Raw genomic sequence first — 20,764 nt, 5'->3', positions numbered from 1 at the left:
GTGGCAAGCGGGGGCCACTCTTCATCACGGTGCATGGGCCTCTCACTGTCGCGGCCTCTCTTGTTGCAGAGCACAGGCTCCAGATGCGCAGGCTCAGTAGTTGTGGCTCACGGGCCTGGTTGCTCCGCGGCATGTGGGATCTTCCCAGACCAGGGCTCAAACCTGTGTCCCCTGCATTGGCAGGCAGATTCTCAACCACTGCGCCACCAGGGAAGCCCCCTGTGACTTTTTAACTGAGATTTTCGACAAGTTCTGTAACTTCTCAGAGATCAAGTTCCCCATCTGTGACGTGAGGCAATATCTATTTCAGAATGCTGGAGGTAACCATAAAGCACCTGGCACAATACCTGGTCACAGTATGTGGCAAATATGTAGTCAAATTGACCGGTGAGTTAGCAGCAAAGGTAGATAGGTACAACATCTTTGAAGGTGCTCCTTTCTCTCATGAAGAATGTGCTAGACCAGGCCTGGACATCCATTCATGCTGTACCGAAGTGAATTAGGAACTGACCAGGACAAATGTAAACAAAAGCATTTTTTAAAACCTAATTTTATTCCTAAAGTTCAAACTAGCTAGTGAGTCGCACTGAAAATACACTTTCACTATATAAAACCGTGTAAACTGATAAGAATTTAACACACACACTTCTCTAATGAAGGAAGCTAGATGCAGCCCTCGCTATAAAAAAGCTTACCTGAACAAAAATGGACATGTTTAGTCTCAGGCCCTGGCAGTTGACTATAGAATGTCAGTTGTTCCCAATTATGTTTAAACGCAGAAATAGCAACAATGTGGAAAATTACATTCATCAAATAGTAGCATTTAAAATATACATGACTAATAAAATGAACATTCAGAGGTGCCCCTGTTCAGCGTGTACCATGTCGGCCATTTGCAGACAGTGACCTCATCCAAAGAGAGCAGAAGTTTCAAACATCTGAGTAGTTTAAGTTAAAAATAGGATGAAGGAGAAATAAGAGAACAGGATAAATGTCCTCCAAAGAGAACAGTAGCTGATGCCATAAGCGGTCTGACTTCAGCGATTAGTAATCAGAGATGTGTGAAGAAGCCCAGCAGAGACTGGGAAACGGAGCCAGTCCTCCAGCTGACAGGCATACGGCATGGACCAGTGTTGCTGCAACTTAGGAGGAATCTTTCCCGTCCCCAGTTAGTCGTGAAAATAATTTTAAAAAATAGCTTCAAATTTTGCACAGGAAGTTTCCAGTCCCTTCCGTGCACTGAAACGTCTGGGATCGAGCCTGGGGGGGTCCTCGGCTTCAGGACTTGAACACATGCACGGCGCGCACCACGTACTGCCGGCAGATGGGACACTCGCTCATGCGCTTGCCGCACTTGGTGCAGGTGACCATGTGCCCGCACTCGAGCAGGACGCAGTCGATGATGGCGTCCATGCAGATCCGGCACAGGCTGTCGTCCTCCTCGTCCTGCAGTTGCAGCCGCTCACCATCTGAAAGGCAACAGAGATCTGGGACTGCGGGCACGGGCTCTGAGCGACCCAGAGTGACCCCACTGTAAGAGAAATAGTCCCCGCTTCTCAGCACATCGGTTCCTTCCACTAGAAATGGCAATAATTACACCTCGTAGGGTTTTGTGAAGAATAAATGAGAAATACTTAGCTTAGGACCAGGGATGAAGTGCCTAACACATGTTAGCTATTTAATTCTTTTTCTTCCCGACCCCGCCCCTATTTAATTCTATTTTACATCTGTATATAATACAAGGTTTTTGTGATAGCTTGCTTCTATAAATAAAAATGAAGAAGCCCTAGGCTGTCCTACACACGGGCCTCAGAGTCAGAACACGACTCGAATTTCCAGCCCAACTGTGTGGCCTTGGGAAAGTCACAGGCTCCAGAGCCTCATCTTAGTAGTAGGAGGAGCTTTATTTCTACACCAACGGGGAAGTTATAGAGTCATACATCAAGTAGCCTGTAGTTGAGGGGACGGCACCCCCAAGCCTTGGAAGCATCTCAAAATTCATCTGTGTTTCTGGCTATGATGGTACTGTTGGGAGTCTGTCTAACTCAAAAGGCATGGGACATTCTGGTTCTGAATAAGAAAGGTTCAGAATGAGTTTAAAAAGTTCATTGCAGCCTGAGATTTGGCCACAGAGTATGGACAGTGAGGCTTCCCTTTCTACAGGTCACAGAAGGAATTAATGGGAATCATGAAGGTTAGAAAGAACCAAACAGGAATTCAAGCTTGAAAAGCCAATAGTCCCTGGATTTAAGGAAATAAACACTGTCATGTCAAGAGAATCTTGTCATCTGGGGTCCTAGTTCATGGCCCATACCATTAATGGAAAGTGGAGAGAAAGGATCCATGAATAAGAAAACAGATGAGCCTCTGTAGGCTCCAATGATTAAGATGCCTGTATCTGCTACTGTTGCATCATCTTTGAAGTAGGTGTCGGGCTTTCCTGGTGGCACAGTGGTTGAGAATCTGCCTGCCAATGCAGGGGACACGGGTTTGAGCCCTGGTCCAGGAAGATCCCACATGCCTCGGAGCAACTAAGCCCATGTGCCAGAACTACTGAAGCCCACATACCTAGAGCCTGTGCTCCGCAACAAGAGAAGCCACCACAGTGAGAAGCCTGCGTACCACAACGAAGAGTAGCCCCCGCTCGCCACAACTAGAGAAAGCCCGTGCACAGCAACAAAGACCCAACGCGGCCAAAAATAAATAAATATATTTTTTTTTTTTAAAAAAAAGAAAAGAAATGTGTGCCAAAATACTATCTGCATATTCTGGGCATAAACCTGTTTATCAACGAATGCTGTATTATAACCAGGTTTTAAAGAAAAAAACTCAAGATGATACACGTTAATGATGGGAGGACTGTTTTCTAGATAAGAACATGACCGAATTCTTTTTTCTTGCCTGTCAATGCTCTGTGGCCCTGTTACCAGTGGAGGATTTCTGCTCCATGCTCCATCAGTAAATCGTTCAGAAGTTCTTAACCTTAGTTTTTCGTGACTTACAAAGAAATCTACTGATACTTGATGTTAAGAACGACTTAACATTTGGCTCTAGGGAATTTTCCCCCCCACTGTTTGATTATCTCAATTGTAGCTTTTAAATCCTAAGTACTGGCCTGCCAGACAGGTTGGTGAGAAAACAAGCATTTTTTAGATACAAGGAATTTCATTAGAGTTCTAATAAATTATGACCAGAAAAACCGGACTGAACAAAAGATTACCTAACTCATTGGCAATGGTGATCTCAAAGCCAACATCACATAATGAACTTACCGCCTAACAGATCTATAAACAGGTTTATGTAACTAATTCACACTCAATAAAAGGATACATAGGTTTCTCAAAAATAAAGTGGACTTAACTGACAGAAACAGGCCAGTTTGTAAAGGCCTAAAGAAAGCTACTACAGGGAAACAAAGGAAAAATAAACCTACATGACTTTTGATTTTCTTCATTCTCTTTGTATAACCGGTTTACTTTCTCTACTAGCTCCCATTTTTCACAACAGCCAGAATAGTTGACAAAATTCCGAGCCAGGATTTCCTTGAGCTGGCGCACGCTCATCCCTCCCACGTCTTCAAGGCTTGACAGGTCGGACAGAGACGCTCTCACTCTCTTCTCAGCGAGGCCGGATGTCTGAAACCACAGAGTGTGTCCATTACCTCTGTTCCTGCAAATCGGCAAGGAAAACAGCATTCTGCCTTCACCCGACAGTCATCACTGGCCCTGGATATTCTCCCCAGACTTCTCACCAGTTCTTGAAGTGTTTTATGTATTGTGCTGCATTCAAACCAGAAGAAACATCCTGTGTTCATCTAGCAACAGTCCACACGGACATTTTCCCTGCCTACCACGGTGACAAGTCAGGGAGACCAACTTCTACAGGCAGAGTCTCACCTGCTCCTCCAGGTTCCCTCCTTCCTCGTCGGCGTCATCGGCGTCATCATCATCTTCATCGTCTTCTGTGTTTGCTGAAGCTACTTCACTTCGCACCTACACACGTAATGCATATTAGGTCAGGAATCATCTTCCTAACAGTACCAATCCATATTTATCACTGGAGAAAACCCTTCCAATAGATCCTCCCCAAGAACGACCCTGATACCTGGCAAACTCCACTTCCCAGGATCCCCAGTGCTGCTGCCCCTCCCGAAGAGTTGGGCACCACATGATTCCATAAACAATGTACCTTCCACAGTTATCTCAAAAGTCAAATTCCTATGTGTGTGTGAATTTGTAAAATCTAACCATAGTATTAACTCCCTAGAAGTTAAGAAGGTCCCATCACAGAATGTCAAAGCCAAAAGTGTATGGAATTGCACTGTGAACTTAGCAAAGGACCTGCAGCTGGCTGGTTTAACTGGAGCCTCTAAGATACAGGTAGAAACTAAAGCTCTAAGATCAGCCCTAGTGTCAAGGGTATTTGATTTCAAAGATCTCAATCCTACTACCTCATGCTTAGACATTCTAATTCCAAACAGTGCTTTCTAGACTAATTCACTGATGGTTGATGCTAATTCTAGTTTTCAGAAATTCCTCAACAATCAGATACTCTTTTCTTTAAGGAGAACAGAAAGCCTAGGACAATGCCCAATTTCAAGTATCCTACCCCACTAGTTCACAAACATCATATTGTATCATCCAAAGACTCACATCTCCCAAGTGGTGTCATATACCCAAAAGTGACACAAAAGTCAGATAGATGTGTCTTATCTTTGCATCATAATTATGCCAGCTTCCATTTGGGAAAATAATAAAACTCCTAGCTTGGGCTTATCTAATTGATGACTATTTAAAAAGCAACTAGACCACATTTCCCTCTGCTTCTAACCTCTTTCCTCAGAGGAGAAAATTAAATGTGGAAATAAATGTTCAAAACAATTCTTTCAGCATTTTAGAATCATTCATATATACAAATTGAGTATTAATTACAAGACTTAGCATGTTATTCAATTAGTATGCCCAAGGACCTCACTGGGACAACATTCTGCACTGGCGTTTCTTTGAAATGAGTAAATAACCATTATCCTGTCACTAATTCAGATGGCTGTTTCCCAAGATCTAAATTAGAACAATTTTACGGTAGCAAGGCAACTGGGCATTAGGTTAACTTATAGTTTCCATGGTCACTGACACACAGATAGTCCTGCAAACGTTTGTATGCTACATTTGACAGTCATTATTTCGACAGCTAGTATGTAACTATATAAGATAGGGAAACTGAGGTAACTAAGGTCAAGAGACTGATGAGCTCTTCTGGGGCCCTTCAGGCAGCATCTGAGCTTGGAGCCTCACATCAGGAGAGCCTGCAAGTGCAGAGTTCAGCAGCACGTGGAACCCCGGCTCAGCAAGGAGCCTTCAGCCCTAAAGCCCCCTCCATACTGGCCGAAAGCAGACGACATGCCAGGCCCTCAGGGTAATTACACCCTCATACCTGTGCCAGTACTCCAGATCCTAAGGTCCGGTTTCCACCCATAAGCTCTCCCTGAAAGGAAGACACAGTAGCAGATGGGGCTGTATAGTTTGAAAAAAATGAATGTGTAAAAAAGCCCGAAGTCTGGGACCTTGAGGAATTCAGACTGCTTGTGTCCAGGCTGTCCTCAGAGCCCAGCCCACGGTGACACAGTACCAGCTCTACCAAGTCTTCTTTCTCTCGACAGGTATCGATCGGTATGTTTCTAAGAATGAGATACTGCCGCAGATCCTTCACTTTCAGTCGCATTAACTGAGGGCGCTGAAAAGCTGTCTCTTGTAATAAGTGACAAGTGGAACATCTACGGAGATTTTCTTGTAAGATCGAACAAACGGAGCAAAAATCTTTCTTGCAGTCACAACATACATGCTGAAGAAACAGATAGGAAAGAAGCATTTAATGAGAGCCAGATATAAGCCATTGTGAAAGCACTAGTTTTCCTTTTGCCTTCTATTAAAATTAAATTTTAGTTCTTATGAAGTCCCCCATGGCACCAGACCCATGGGCGTTTGTGTGTTCTAAAAGCGGTGAAAATCTAAACAGTCACTGCTGAGGCAGTTTGGATTCACAGAAGTTCAAATACAGCCCTTTAAGAAAAACATACTCTTGTGTTAATGATTTAAAACCTTTTCACACCTTCGGGCAAACGTAATTAGCAAAACAGAGCTGACTTGAACCACATGGAGCAGAAAGCACAACCACAAACTCTCTTCCTGCTCTTTGCCTATGTGAAAATTTCCACATTTAAAGAGAAGGGGGAGTGCGGGCTTCCCTGGTGGCACAGTGGTTAAGAATCCGCCTGCCAGTGCAGAGGACAAGGGTTCGAGCCCTGGTCCGGGAGGATCCCACATGACATGAAGCAACTAAGCCCGTGTGCCACAACTACTGAGCCTGCGCTCTAGAGCCCACGAGCCACAGCTGCTGAGCCCACGTGCCACAACTACTGAAGCCTGCACGCCTAGGACCTGTGCCCTGCAACAAGAGAAGCCACTGCAGTGAGAAGCCCGCGCACCGCAAAAGAGTGGCCCCCACTCGCCGCAAGTAGAGAAAGCCCGCGTGCAGCAATGAAGACCCAACGCCACCAAAAATTAAAAAAAAAAAAAAAAAAAAAAAAAAAAGAAAGGGGAAAAGCCTAACACAGAGAGGGAAAGAGAAAGAGAAAGGCAACTGATCTCTCAAGGTCAATCCAAGCAAACAGAGGACCCCACTTATACAGTAATCTGTACCCTATAAGAGCCTTAATCACAAAGCCATTCCACAAGCAAAGCTTAAAAGAAGACATGAAGATGTGGTCATTTCTGCTTGGGGCACCGTTCCCACAAGCTAACACCTTGTTTGTTAAGTATTTCAAAGGATTGAATTGACAAGCCTGGTAGACAGCCCAGCAATATGATGATTCTCAGAAAGAACAACTTTCTGTCCTAAAGAAAATAACGTTTTTTTTTTTTTTTTGGTGGTACGCGGGCCTCTCACTGTTGTGGCCTCTCCTGTTGCGGAGCACAGGCTCCGAACGCGCAGGCTCAGCGGCCACGGCTCACGGGCCCAGCCGCTCCGCAGCATGTGGGATCCTCCCGGTCCGGGGCACGAACCCGTGTCCCCTGCATCGGCAGGCGGACTCTCAACCACTGCGCCACCAGGGAAGCCCAGAAAATAAAATAAATAACGGTTTTAGCCGTTATTTTGCATGTTGAATCTTTAAACAGTAGCTAATGTTAATATACTCATTTCTTCACTTGAGTTAATGTGGGTGGGGATACATTTTTTGAAACTTGAGATCAAAGTTATAGTAAATCTTCTCTGAACAAAATTGCAGACTAATTAAATCTCTTGCTTCAGAACATAAGAATCAAATTGTATGAACAGGGCTTCCCTGGTGGCGCAGTGGTTGAGAGTCCGCCTGCCGATGCAGGGGACGCAGGTTCATGACCCGGTCCGGGAAGATCCCACATGCTGCGGAGCGGCTGGGCCCGTGAGCCGTGGCCGCTGAGCCTGCATGTCCGGAGCCTGTGCTCCACAACGGAAGGGGCCACAACAGTGAGAGGCCCGCATACCGCAAAAAAAAAAAAGTGTATGAACAGGTCATAGTCCAGGAGAAAGGATGGCTGAGCAACCTGAGAGGTAACAGTGTCTAGTCAGAAAGCCTGAGCAGTGATACAGCCTCTGCAACTCACTACTTTCCTAAATGGGAAATGCTTATTAGGACTAACTTTTTGATATTTGTATAAAAAGAAATGAATATTCATTAGTATTCAAAATAACATACAATCAAGAATTCTGATACATGTGTTTTTCTGTATGTAACATTTCATCCAACTCACCTTCTTTCTAAAGACTGAAAATGAAAGTCCACAGGCTTTGCAAACTATATTAGGCCCTTCTGTAGGTGCTGGTGGGTAAGTGGAAAAATCAGAGTTCGGTGTAAATCTGAATGGACCAGTGCCTCCTGCAAATCCTGACTGCTGGCCCCTGACAGCTCCAGTCCCCATGACTTCATTCAGCAGCCCACAGCACGAAGCCCACATAGACGTGGCACCCGCCTGAAAAGGAACAAAAATAGGCACCAGTTTAAAGCTGATTGGAACCTGGGCTCTCTGGGATTCTCGGGGAATGCCATTCTGGAGAGGCACGTTTGCCCTAAATAATTTCAAGATTATTCTTTTAAGCATCAAAATTTTAAGCTATTTGGAAGTGGATAATCTTCTGGTATTTACAAAGAATATCTGGCTTTGGGGATACTCATGATATATTGTTACCAAAAGGGGAAGACACAATATGAACCCAATTTCGTAAAAAAAAACAAAAAACACACATACGCTTAGAGATACACGTGCACGCACACAGAAGAAAAATGACTAGATAGAAGTAAGTGCTGTGCAGTATTTGGGATATGCTTACACCAAAAACAGCTGTTCATTGTTTATCTGAAATTCAAATTTAACTGAGTGTCTTGTATTCTATCTGGCAACGTTAGACTGGTGACTACAGCACCGTTCTATAGGCTGAGGCAGATTTTCCCAGCTATCATTTAGCAGAAAGAATGTAAATTCAAATGACTTAATTTCGTTAAACTTCTGTCCTCTCATGTGTATCTGGGCATAATAAACTATGGCATGTGAAAACGTTTTTGATTTTTTACAAATGACCGGGAAAACATCAAAATGCCAACTGAAGTGCTCTCTAGGTTTTCATGTATGTCTTGTATAATTTGTTTTCTGGAGTTTTCCCCTGCTTTCCAAACCTTTATAAGGAATATATTAATTTAACATTAAGGAAATATTTTTAAAAAGCAAACAGAATACTGAACACAATTTTTGATGACTTGATAATCATAATGATGTTTTGAGGTGTAAGGGCTATTTGCCACTCCACTAAGTGGCTTGAAACTAATATGCTGCCTTTTATGTTTTTTCCTCTCACCTCTTCCCTTTCTGTGAGTCACCACTGCTAGCACTATATCTACCTCTAGCAACCTGTCTCTCCTTTTTTACTGCATTCAGAAACCTGATAACCAAGCTTTTTAGAAGTGTATATAAAAATACATTTTCAGTGAGGGCTCAAGGCATTTTCCCATGCTTAAAATATAAAGCTACACTGTCTGGAACCAATGAACTTTTGCCCCTTGTCCTAATACTTAAGCATATTCTAGACTCTGGATAATGTGATAAGTAATGGAAGTCCAGGTAGGTGAGGTCTTAAAAGGGCATAACAAAGGCACTATTCCATTTATTTTATTATCTAATTCTGTCAAACATTTACTGCTCATCCAATGGGTTCTTAAAAAAAATATTTTTTAAACAACCTTAAAAGGCTATTTGGGGGCTTCCCTGGTGGCGCAGTGGTTGGGAGTCTGCCTGCCGATGCAGGGGACACGGGTTCGCGCCTCGGTCCGGGAAGATCCCACGTGCCGCGGAGCGGCTGGGCCCGTGAGCCCTGGCCGCTGAGCCTGCGCGTCCAGAGCCTGTGCTCCCCAACGGGAGAGGCCACAACAGTGAGGGGCCCGCATACCACAAAAAAATAAAATAAAATAAAATAAATAAATAAAAGTCTATTTGGAGGGACTTCCCTGGTGGTCCAGTGGTTGAGACTTCGCCTTCCAGTGCGGGGGGTGTGGGTTCGATTCCTGGCTGGGGAGCTGGGATCCCACATGCTTTGTGGCCAAGGGACCAAGGCATGAAGCAGGGGCAATGTTGTAGCAAATTCAGTAAAGACTTGGAGATGGTCCACATCAGAAAATAGTAATAATGGGACTTCCCTGGTGGCGCAGTGGCTAAGAATCCACCTGCCAATGCAGGGGACACGGGTTCGAGCCGTGGTTCAGGAAGATCCCACATTCCGCGGAGTAACTAAGCCTGTGTGCCACAACTACTGAGCCTGCGCTCTAGGGCCCGTAAGCCACAGCTACTCAGCCTGCGAGCCACAACTATTGAAGCCCACATGCCTAGAGCCCGTGCTCCACAACAAGAGAAGCCACCGCAATGAGAAGCCTGTGCACCGCAACGAAGAGTAGCCCCTGCTCACCACAACTAGTGAAAGCCCACGTGCAGCAACGAAGACCCAATGAAGCCAAAAATAAATTAATTTATTTAAAATAATAATAATAATAAAGTTCAAGTTCTTTAAAAAAGTAAAAAAAAAAGGTTATTTAGAGGGACTATCCCTGGCAGTTCAACGGTTAAAACTCCATGCTTCCACTGCAGGGGGTGCAGGTTTGATCCCCGGTCGGGGAACTAAGATCCCGCAGGCCGCGTGGTGTGGCCAAAAAAAAAAAAGACTATTTGGAATGGTATAGAAGGATCAGGCCATTCTTGCTACTACCCAGAAGTAATATGCTATATTAAATATAGGGAAAGGAGAAGGTAAAGTAATATGAAACCACAATATAGGTTCAAACAGTCTTAAGCATCAGAGTCACTGACTTAAGTATTACATGGCTTCAAACCCTGTAATTCTCAAGAAATAGTGATGTCTTTAAAAGTCAGGTTAAGTTATTACTAATAGTTTATACCTTTAAATAAATATATACCTCAGGGACTAAGCTATGGTTTGTTTAAACATAAAGGCATAAAAATCCAGATTTAGGGGCTTCCCTAGTGGCGCAGTGGTTAAGAATCCGCCTACCAATGCAGGGGACACGAATTCAAGCCCTGGTCCGGGAAGATCCCACATGCCGCGGAGCAACTAAGTCCGTGCGCCACAACTACTGAGCCTGCACTCTGGAGCCCACGCACCACAACTGCTGAAGCCCGGGTGCCTAGAGCCCGTGCTCTGCAACAAGACAAGCCACCACAATGAGAAGCCCGTGCACCGCAACGAAGAGTAGCCCCCGCTCACCGCAACCAGAGAACAGCCCGCGCGGAGCAATGAAGACCCAACGCAGCCAAAAACAAACAAACAAACAAACAAAAATTTATTTTTAAAAATCCAGATTTACTAATAGTTCATTTAAAGTGAGTGTTCTTTTAGCAAAGGATTCATCCGCAGTGCCTTTTTAAAAAAAATTAATCATCCGCAGTGCTTTAAACAGTGAGTTCTTAAAACAACTGAGAATGTTTTTAAAAATTCAATTTGAGCATAGTATTTTTTGGGGAATACCTCAACTACAGAAAGTACCACCAGGAGAAACGTTTTTTCATTCCAGGAGTTTAAAGAAGTAGAGTTTTTGAGAAGCTGCAGCTTCTTGCTGACCTAGCTACTAAACAATTAAATTGCTTTTGGCTTTTATCCCCCTTTTGATTCCTGGATGATGTTGTCTCCTCAACTTCAGTGAAAGTTCCTTGTGGACAGAACTTCTTTCCTCCACAGCATCTAGTTCCATAATTATGACTAATAAGTAAAATGTGTAAAAGGTTTCTTTATGTTACCTCTTTAAAGGCAACATAATTAAATTTTTTGTTCATTTTTGAACTTAAATTTTAAGTTCAAGTTGTGTCTTGTAGATAAAGAGTAATAAAGGTAAAAAATATTCTAACCTAGCAGGCCAAAAATCTCAAATGATACTCCCTTTCAAAAGCAGCAATGTTACACATTTTGTTCTTTCTCTCAGAAATCAGTTTTACAATGAGTTAAGGAAGGGTACAAATTTTCAAACCATGTTAATGAGTATGATCATTAACATTTTAGGCTGAAAATATACACAGCTCTGGTGAAGGGTATAGAAGGATTTGTTTTGGGAAAACAAGTGAATCTCTTTGTAGACATTAATATTGGAGGGTAGAGGGAGGGAGACGCAAGAGGGAAGAGATATGCGGACACATGTATATGTATAACTGATTCACTTTGTTGTAAGGCAGAAACTAACACACCATTGTAAAGCAATTATACTCCAATAAAGATGTTAAAAAATAATAAAAATAAAAATACACACACACACTATATATATATAGGAGGCTAACTATTTCATCCAATTCCTCATGTTTCTATAAAGGGGAGGGAATTTCCTCTTCATTCCCCAGAAGAGAAAATAATGAAAAGAATGCTTCCATCTTCTTTCAGCCATTTCATTATCAAATAAAAAACAAAGCCCAGGTCAACTCCCAAAGTGTTGTCCCAGGCAAAACCATGTTGTATAACCTAATATTTGGTACAAATCAGCCAGAGACCATAACAGAGGGAAAAAAGAAACACTGAAAAATCTGTTTCAGCCTCATTAGTCCTGTGAATTTAATTTTGGACAAAATCTCCCAATAAGAGAATATTCCTAGCATCATACTGAAGGGTAAATACACCTGTATATAGTGTTACCCTCTAACAGTAGCATTTGCAACACTCCAGCCTTTCTTGAAAGAGTTCAGAAATTTCAAAGTGGAAGCCCCAGTCACCAGTTTTATTCGATGTACCTTTCTTTCCCATCCAGCATATTTTAAAAACGTAATTTCCATTCCCCTATTAAGACTGTGTTTTCTGGCACCCCAGTGCTGAAATGAAGGTGATCTCTTTAGTGATTCGACCTCCCGAACTTCGGAGCATGTATTTTTAGCCCTGCACCACAGCGGCTACTGTCACTGCCCCTTGCTAAGGAGCTGCCTAGGCCTGTGAAACTGCCCTTAAGACAGTGGTTGGGGGACTTCCCTGGTGGCACAATGGTTAAGAATCCGCCTGCCAATGCAGGGGACACAGGTTCAAGCCCTGGTCTGGGAAGATCCCATATGCCAAGGAGCAACTAAGCCTGTGTGCCACAACTACTGAAGCCTGCACTCTAGAGCCTGTGTGCCACAACTACTGATCCTGCGCACTAGAGCCCATGCGCCACAACTACTGAGCCTGCGTGCCACAACTACTGAGCCTGCGCTCTAGAGCCGGTGCACCACAACTACTGAAGCCTGTGCGCCTAGAGCCCATGCTCCACAACAGAGTAGCCCCTGCTTGCCACAACTAGAGAAAGCCTGCGCACAGAAACGAAGGCCCAATGCAGCCAAAAATAAATAAATAAATAAGATAAAATGAAAAGAAAAAAAGAATCTGCCTGCCAATGCAGGGGACACGGGTTCGAGCCCTGGTCCGGGAAGATCTCACATGCCACGGAACAACTAAGCCCTTGCGCCACAACTACGGAGCCTGTGCTCTAGAGCCCGCGAGCCACAACTACTGAAGCCCGTGCACCTAGAGCCCGTGCTCTGCAACAAGAGAAGCCACCACAATGAGAAGCCTGCGCACCTCAACGAAGAGTAGCCACTGCTCACCACAACTAGAGAAAGCCCACGCGCAGCAACGGAGATCCAATGCAGCCGAAAAAAAAAAAACCAAAATAAACCACAGTGGTTGGACTCACCAGGAGAGCCTTAAAAAATACTGGTGCCTGAGTCCGAGCCCCAAGATTCTGATTTAACAGGTCTGGGGTACAACCTGGGCCTCAGAATTTTTAAAATTCCCCATGTGATGGGAATGTACAGTCGAGGTTAAAAGGTTAACACCTGCTCTGCCTTGGGGATTTCTCCTTTCTGCCTACATCATTTCAGCTGGAGAAGCACTCAGATTCCCGAATGGAAGGGACTGTGGTTACTTCTGAAGCCTGTGCCTCTAGAGTTCGAGGACCAACATCTCCTCCACTTGCTCCTCACTACCTGTGTAGGTACTGCCCCTTCACATCCCCAAGTAGTGGGATTTGCCTCTAGTGTTTCCTTTCCCCGTTTTCCCCTAATCATTTCAGAAAGAATCAGCTGAGTTTTTTAACAATTTAATCTGATTCTTAAATCAGTTCCTTTCCTTTTTTAAAAAAACTTTTTTTTTTTTTTTTTTTTTCGGTACGCGGGCCCCTCACCGCTGCGGCCTCTCTCGTTGCGGAGCACAGGCTCCGGACGCGCAGGCTCAGCGGCCAGGGCTCACGGGCTCAGCCGCTCCGCGGCACGTGGGATCTTCCCGGACCAGGGCACGAACCCGTGTCCCCTGCATCGGCAGGCGGACTCTCAACCACTGCACCACCAGGGAAGCCCTAAAAACATTTTTTTTTAAAAAATGTTTTTGGCCGCACCACACGTGCATGTTTTAGTTCCCCGACCAGGGATCGAAACTTTCTGCAGTGGAAGCTTGGAGTCTTAACCACTAGACTGCCAGGGAAGTCCCCAATCAGTTCCTTTCCGTTACCATATATTAGCCTGGAAGTTAAGCTGAAATTTGGTGCCCTCCATTTTATTTGCTCTTTGCTTTTTGGCCCAGATTTCTTACTTCCTAACTTATTACTCTACATATTTTCTTGGGTGAACTCTCCAATACTGGGAGAAAGACAGTGATTTCTGGGTCTGTCAAAAAGCCATTTGACAAAAAAAAAAAAAAAAAAAAAAAAGCCATTTGGCAAACTATTTTTGTCCTTCTTCACCTCCAAGTTGAAGAATCCACCCAGAAGATAAATCTTCCAAACTTAGGGTCCATCTCCCTGCCTCCCGTTAGTATGTTTCATCTTCTTGCACTTTCCCTTAAAGTCCTAATTGCCTGAATTTCTTCTGCGTGTCCCCTCAGGGCACAAGTAAGGACTATTACCTTGCCCTTCACCTAATAATGCTTGAAGTGTCCTATACTGACCTTTCTCCTCTCAAATCTGTCCAAATTTCTGTTAATACTTGATATATAACAGTCCCATTTTTCAAATGACAGAATCTACAAAAGCAGTTAGGGAACAGTTTAAGAGAGCATTTTCCCAACAGTTTATTGAATGTGTGCTCTTGGGAAGGCTGTGGAGGCTAACATGAATTTATTCTCCGAGCTCTTGACTCTCTGTCTTTGTTCTATTTCCTTAGAGCCCAGTTACCGTACCTGGTAGGGTCATAACCAAAAAGCTTCCCCTTTTTGCACCCTCCCCTTAAAAGCTTGAGAGACCCAAGTTCATGTTCTCTCTACTTCCGTCGTCCCTATCCTCTAAGATCTTCCGCCAGTTTAATCAGCCTGCATTCCGTTATTTTTCTTTTATTCACACTCTGCTCACCTTTTGATAGTAAGATTGAAGCATATGTTCCAAACTACAACCCTTCCACGAATAAAGCCAAAGTCTGGATCTCTGCTATGATCTGGGCTTATGTGACTAACAATTCTAAACCCTACTTGGGACCATGTTGACAGCAGGACTCTACAGACTAAACCACATGAATCCAAGAGGTGAGAAGGATGTAAAGATGGCTACATTTCCTCTCTTGACCATGAATATAGTTCAAAAACAACATAGAGAAAAACCAAATAAGGCAACCATCTACTTAAGTCTGATACAAAACTCCTAGTTCAGAGAATTTAGCTGTTTCTTGTTGACTTTCTAGCCATCAATGACTACTGAAAATAAATGACTTTTTCTTGATAAACCTAATCCTTTTCCTACACACTGTTAGACTAAAATTGCTCCTGAATAGATTAGCCATGGAACCATGGCCTGGCCTGGCATCAATTAAGAACCAGATCTCATATTAAAAACTTATGTGGCCCACAGCAAGAAACTAAATTCTAAAGCCTCCTGTTTGGACTGCCCCAGACACCTAGATCTCTTCATGTTATTCTGGTATCCAATGCCAGTTCCCATGTTTTTTTCAAAGACAGTGCACCAAGATTCTAGGGAGCCAATAACACTACCTTTTTTTTCTCACTCCCATTTTAAAACTGAGTAAAGAAATAAGACAAACAAATTTAAATATTTGCTTTTTTACTGGTAACACCAATTGGAGAACATGACTTTAGTTCTGCAGCCAACTGGTCTTGATAACATGCCACCCAGCCACCAGCACAGCTGACCAACAGCAGCTTACTATCTAGTTGACCAGAGTCCCTTCCCTACTCACAGGAAGATAAATCTGAGAAGGTCCCAGAAAAGTACTGAGGCAAGCATGTTCAGCTCCTTTGCTAAAATCACCAACATAAAAGTTCCTCTTGGGGCTTCCCTGGTGGCGCAGTGGTTGAGAGTCCGCCTGCCGATGCAGGGGACACGGGTTCGTGCCCCGGTCTGGGAAGATCCCACATGCTGCGGAGCTGCTGGGCCCTTGAGCCATGGCCACTGAGCCTGTGCTCCGCAACAGGAGAGGCCCGCGTACCACACACACACACAAAAAGTTCCTCTTCATTCTCTAGTAGCAGAAAGGCTGAACGTGTTCCTCCTGTATTGTTTCTTCCTAAAGAATGAATTAGAAATTCCCTCCCCTCTGTAGGAGTACAGAGGAGGGGAGGGGACTGTGATCCACAAATGTAAACACTTTGCAGGAGAGTGGGACTGACAGTTTCCAGTGCTGTGACACTTGTTTCCACAATAGCAGACCACCAATTTTTTAAGCACTCTCTTGGGTTCCTCAGTCAGATTCACACAATAGAGGCCCATTCTGAATCATCATTTCAGTCAACAAAAGCAAGAGGGAATGTGTTCTTTCTTTACAAGCAGTAGCCCAGCCTTCTTTTTGGCAGAGTGCCAGTTTTCAAATGGCTCACAGCTCAGCTGTCTTTGATTGTGCATGTGCGTGTCTGTGTGAGATCTAATGTGCTTTCTAGAATATCTGGGGGTTGGGGTGGGGGTATGTCCAAAATGCTCAACTTAACAGAATTAACAAAAAGTTTACTACAAACTTTGAATCCTATTCTAAACTACATCAGGATGTGATCCCTTTTAATTATTCCACCAAATGTAATAGTAGCCAGGCAAACTAGAATGAAGACTAAGAAAGCTACAGTGATTTCCATGAAGATTAAGTGACAGCCAGAGAGAAAGAGAGAGAGAGAGAAGGGGGAGTGGGGAAGTTGATGGGTTTGAAAATAGCAAAAACCTAAATGATCATAGTCTAAATCATTTGCTTTCGATTAAACTAGGTAAACGGAAGTAATCATAATGCCACCTCCTAAGAGTTGCTTGCCTCAACTCTAAATTAAATATGGTAATATTTTACACAGTTATTTTAAGGATAAACCTAGAAGTTTCAAGTTCAAGAACATTAATTTTCTTGGATGCTGTAAGAAGCTACAATGAACAGGCAGGGATTCAGTTCTTCCACCAGTGGAAGCTTCTTCAGAGAACTCAATCACCACAAGCTTTGTCTTCAAACTCTGAACAACCTTCAGTTTGCTAAAACTCAATGTCCTTGTGTTAAACAATATGAAAAGATGTTTTAAATCTTAGTACCAGTGATATAAGAGGGTAAGTTTTACAGTTTAAATTTCAATTAGATTAAACTTCCCTACAGAAATTAAAGCAAACCAGAAGAAATGATTAAGATAATAAGCAAAAATCTTTACCCCATTTAGAGCCACTGGAGCAACGGTTCCTTAAAAAGGGAAAGGATTTCTTACTGAAACTGCTGCTTCAACTGAAATACAATACACCAGGAACTCTGCGATCTTAATGACTAAATATCAGGCTATATACCATAAAGGAGGAAATTCTACATCCTAAGTTCTTTCTCTCATACCATTTGGACATTAAGCAGGATACAAAAACAAATGCTGATCTTAAAAATGTAATATTTTTAGGTAAGACATTTGACCAAACTGATTGATTTTTACAAATAACATGTTCTGGAGATCATAAATGTTATCTTCTTCATGTTTGGGTTTTATTTTCTTTTCTTAAAACAGTACACTTGGGACTTCCCTGGTGGCACAGTGGTTAAGAATCCGCCTGCCAATTCAAGGGACATGGGTTCGATCCACGGTCTGGGAAGATCCCACATGCCGCGGAGCAACTAAGCCCACGAGTCACAACTACTGAGCCCATGTGCCACAACTACTGAAGCCCACGTGCCACAACAAAGAAAAGCCCCTGCTCACTGCAACTAGAGAAAGCCTGCGCACAGCAACAAAGACCCAACGCAGCCAAAAATAAATAAAATTAAAAAAACAAAACAGTATACTTGACCCTTAGCACCACTCCCCCAACCTTTCAGAGAAAAGAGAAAAAAAAAAAGGAAAAGGAAATTATGTTAAACAGATTACTTTCTTGATGTCTGGTTTTGAGCTTGGAAGAATGAACATGTTTAGTACAATTAAGGGTGAGATCAATATAAATATGGGAAAACAGGAAGGAGATTAAATCAAATTAACATAAGACACTAATTTGGATTTTTTAAAAAATCCCTTATAGGAAGTTAATTAGATGCTACTCTAAGGTAAAATGGTTACTTGAATCTTTGAGACAAACCTATTTCAAAACAACAGTTTCTAAACAATAACAAAAAAAGACAAAAAAATGCAAAGGAAGAAAGTAAATACCCATTCTACACATATACTAAAATCAGCTCCTGGTCCTGGGTTTGTGTGAAGATGTACTTATCTGATTGCCTGGCTTTTAAGTTAATCTTAATTCCACTGAAATTTTAATTTTAATTTAATACTTGCTTAGATGAACATTCACGTTAGAATTCCATGACATCAGGAATTAATGCCCCTGCCCAGAAATCTATAGGTACCACAAAATTAGACAATTTCAATATGAAACAAAGTTAATAAATAGCCCCAATCCTAAATTTTGTGAATCCAGTTTTCACAAAAACTTAAATGAAAAGCACTATCTTCATAATTGTCATCTTGTTCAGACTGATGTCTATTTAGGTCTGCATTTTGTTTCATAAAATATACCTTTTTATATTTTAAAATCCCATCCAACTTTGTTTCTAAAATTTCAACTCAGAAAGTAGTATCCTCCACCTAAATTCAAAAACACTTCTGAAAAAATTTCAGCACTGTACTTGCCCCTAATTCTCTCCTTCTACACCTTGTTTCTTGATGGGTCACAAACTTAATATTTATTAATAAAGGTACTGACATTCTTTGAGGCATTATGTATAAAGATCCCTTATTTGTTTTTGGATCTTAACACACAGCGGGATGATGGTTTTCAGGAAAGAAAGCTAGTTTTAGATATTTTAATAGGTATTCTGAGTTGATATTTTATAGCTGAACTGGGAAGTTAAAAAATAAGCTCTTCGAATATCCTCATACTTTAACACCCAGTTCAGAAGCTACCTATTCCAAAAATCTTCCTTGCTTCCTACAGCCAGAAAAAATCCTTTCTTGCTCCTGAAGGTCTTGCATTTTTTTGATACCTTACATCAAATTCTGCCTCATAATGTGGTTTCTTGAGAATGTCTCTTCTCTTTTGGTTGGCAAACTCCTAAAGGGAGGGATTGTATTTTGAATTACTTCTATGCATGATATATCCCTCTTAGCTAACACACAGGAAATGCTCAACAAAATATCTTCTTGGGGCTTTGTGAAGGTAGAGTTTTAAGCTAGCAGTTCACTCTTTTTCGTACCCACGCCAATCACACCTCTTCACTGAGATTAATGAAATCATCTGTGTCTGAAAGAGTATCACCTTATGACTCATCCCACTTGGTTTGAATCAATACGTGAATTGATGGTTGTACCCAGAGCTCTTTAGAACCCTCAGCGATCAAGTTGAGAGAATCAGCTCCCAAAAGTAGGCCAGAACCTCCCCCCTCCCCCCTCTTCCTTAAACTTCTCACTCAGTGATGCTCCCACGCTCTCACACCCACCTTGAAGACTCAAGCTGTCAAATTACTTGCTGCGTACCTAGCGGCGATGGAGACACACGGGTTTGCTAAGAGCTCTAGGTCACGGCCCCAGTGTTAAGCCTGCAAACAGATCCTTCAGGGTAGGATCCCCACCCCGAGACATTTCTAACCAGTTAGCCGGGCCCCAGCCTCACGACTCCCCGCACAACTCCTTTTCCCTTCGTCCTGCAGTTTCCGTCCTGCGACAGTCCCGTGGTGCTCCCGACATTTGGGTTAGTTCAAGGACTCGGGGCGGGAGAGGGCACTCTGTGGGCAAAGGCACGGCGGGTGAGGCGAGCACCAAGGGGTCTGCCTCCGGCCCCCGAGGACGCGGACAGGGCCCAGCGCGGAGAGGGGCCCACCAGGCGTGAGTGAGGGGCGGACCCGGCCTCTCCCCCGGCCTCGGGCTCGCTGACGGAGGCGCTGTGGGAGTTGGAAACGTCCGGGAGCCCACGACATCCGCCCTGCGGGTCAGGGCCCCAGAAGCCGGCAGGGGACCCCCCTCCGCGGAGCTCTCCGAGGTGCCAGCAGAGAAACCGCTGAGGCGAAAGGAAGGCACTTCGGGCGCACTGGCCGGATAGCAGAGGAGAGGAGGGACTGCCCGGCCCCACCGGCCCCTCACCTTCATGGCCGCGACTGACGCGTCTGGGTCGGCTCTGCCCGGGAATTCAGCACCATAGCATATCCTAGCACAACCGCCCTCCTTCCTTCTGGGCGGCGATACTGAGCCTCCCGAGGCGACCCAGCGTCCAGACGTAAGGGGCGTGATCACGCCCGCCGCGCGCCCCCGGGAAGAACGCCGAGCGGCGGCCGAGTCGGCCAATCCGGAGCTAACACTCGGGGGGCCGGTCACCAAAGCCAATGAAGTGGCGGGAATGGGGCGGGGCCTCCGTCGCAGCCTGGAAGGCCGAGAAAGAATCCATTCCGCCCCAAGCAGCGATGGGCGCGTCTGGGCGTGTCGGGAGTTCCCTGGCGGTTTTCTCCGCTGGATCGCTGAACTCGGAGTCAGCGTCCCCTGAGGAAACTGCAGCAGAGATTTGGGTTTAGGGCTGGGTGGTCAAGTTCCCCTGGAGATGAGGGCGGGAAGGGGCGTGGTAAATTTGAAAACGCTGGTTGGTTGGAACTTTTTTGTTATAACGGTCAAAGCAGGGCCTCGGATTTCCTCCCCAGACATTCAAGCCTCTCACAGTCGGTAATGACTTCAGGTCTCCTCTCTGGAGGGTCCAGTAAGCAGTGGCAGCTGCGCACGCAAGGACGCGGCTTTAAAAAACGTTTTATTGAAAACACTTGAAGAACCAACGGTTCTCAAATCCCAGCTGCTCTTTTAG

General features: G+C 44.0%; 1 protein-coding gene across 4 annotated transcripts; it reads right to left on the bottom strand.

The window, feature by feature from the left end:
* Positions 1–521: 521 nt before the first annotated feature.
* RNF34 (ring finger protein 34) lies at positions 522–20,468 on the bottom strand. 4 transcript variants are annotated; one of them, XM_059039592.2, is made up of 7 exons: positions 20,059–20,461; positions 7,791–8,009; positions 5,629–5,841; positions 5,434–5,484; positions 3,897–3,992; positions 3,434–3,635; positions 522–1,469 (listed from the first exon to the last, which is right to left on the bottom strand). In XM_059039592.2, exons 1-7 carry the CDS (start codon positions 20,062–20,064, stop codon positions 1,279–1,281), a joined length of 978 nt encoding a protein of 325 aa, XP_058895575.1. In that variant the 5' UTR covers positions 20,065–20,461; the 3' UTR covers positions 522–1,278. The 4 variants fall into 4 exon arrangements, with proteins under 4 accessions (XP_058895575.1, XP_058895574.1, XP_066871745.1 ...); XM_059039591.2 differs by having other exon boundaries at positions 525–1,469; positions 5,434–5,841; positions 20,059–20,468; XM_067015644.1 differs by lacking the exon at positions 7,791–8,009 and having other exon boundaries at positions 532–1,469; positions 20,059–20,226.
* Positions 20,469–20,764: the final 296 nt, after the last annotated feature.

The sequence above is a fragment of the Kogia breviceps genome, chromosome 15 (assembly GCF_026419965.1).
Source record: "Kogia breviceps isolate mKogBre1 chromosome 15, mKogBre1 haplotype 1, whole genome shotgun sequence".
Taxonomy (NCBI): Eukaryota; Metazoa; Chordata; class Mammalia; order Artiodactyla; family Physeteridae; genus Kogia; species Kogia breviceps.
The sequence above is the reverse complement of the archived record's forward strand: the minus strand, read 5'-3'. Positions and strand labels throughout refer to the sequence as shown.

Bases quoted from the DNA above. Each gene is read 5' to 3' on its own strand.
- RNF34 (XM_059039591.2), bottom strand. The intron at 5,842-7,790 runs GTGAGTTGGATG...CTGTTTCTTCAG, and splicing joins TTTCAGTCTTTAGAAAGAAG to CATGTATGTTGTGACTGCAA. The intron at 3,993-5,433 runs GTATGAGGGTGT...TTACGTGTGTAG, and splicing joins GATCTGGAGTACTGGCACAG to GTGCGAAGTGAAGTAGCTTC.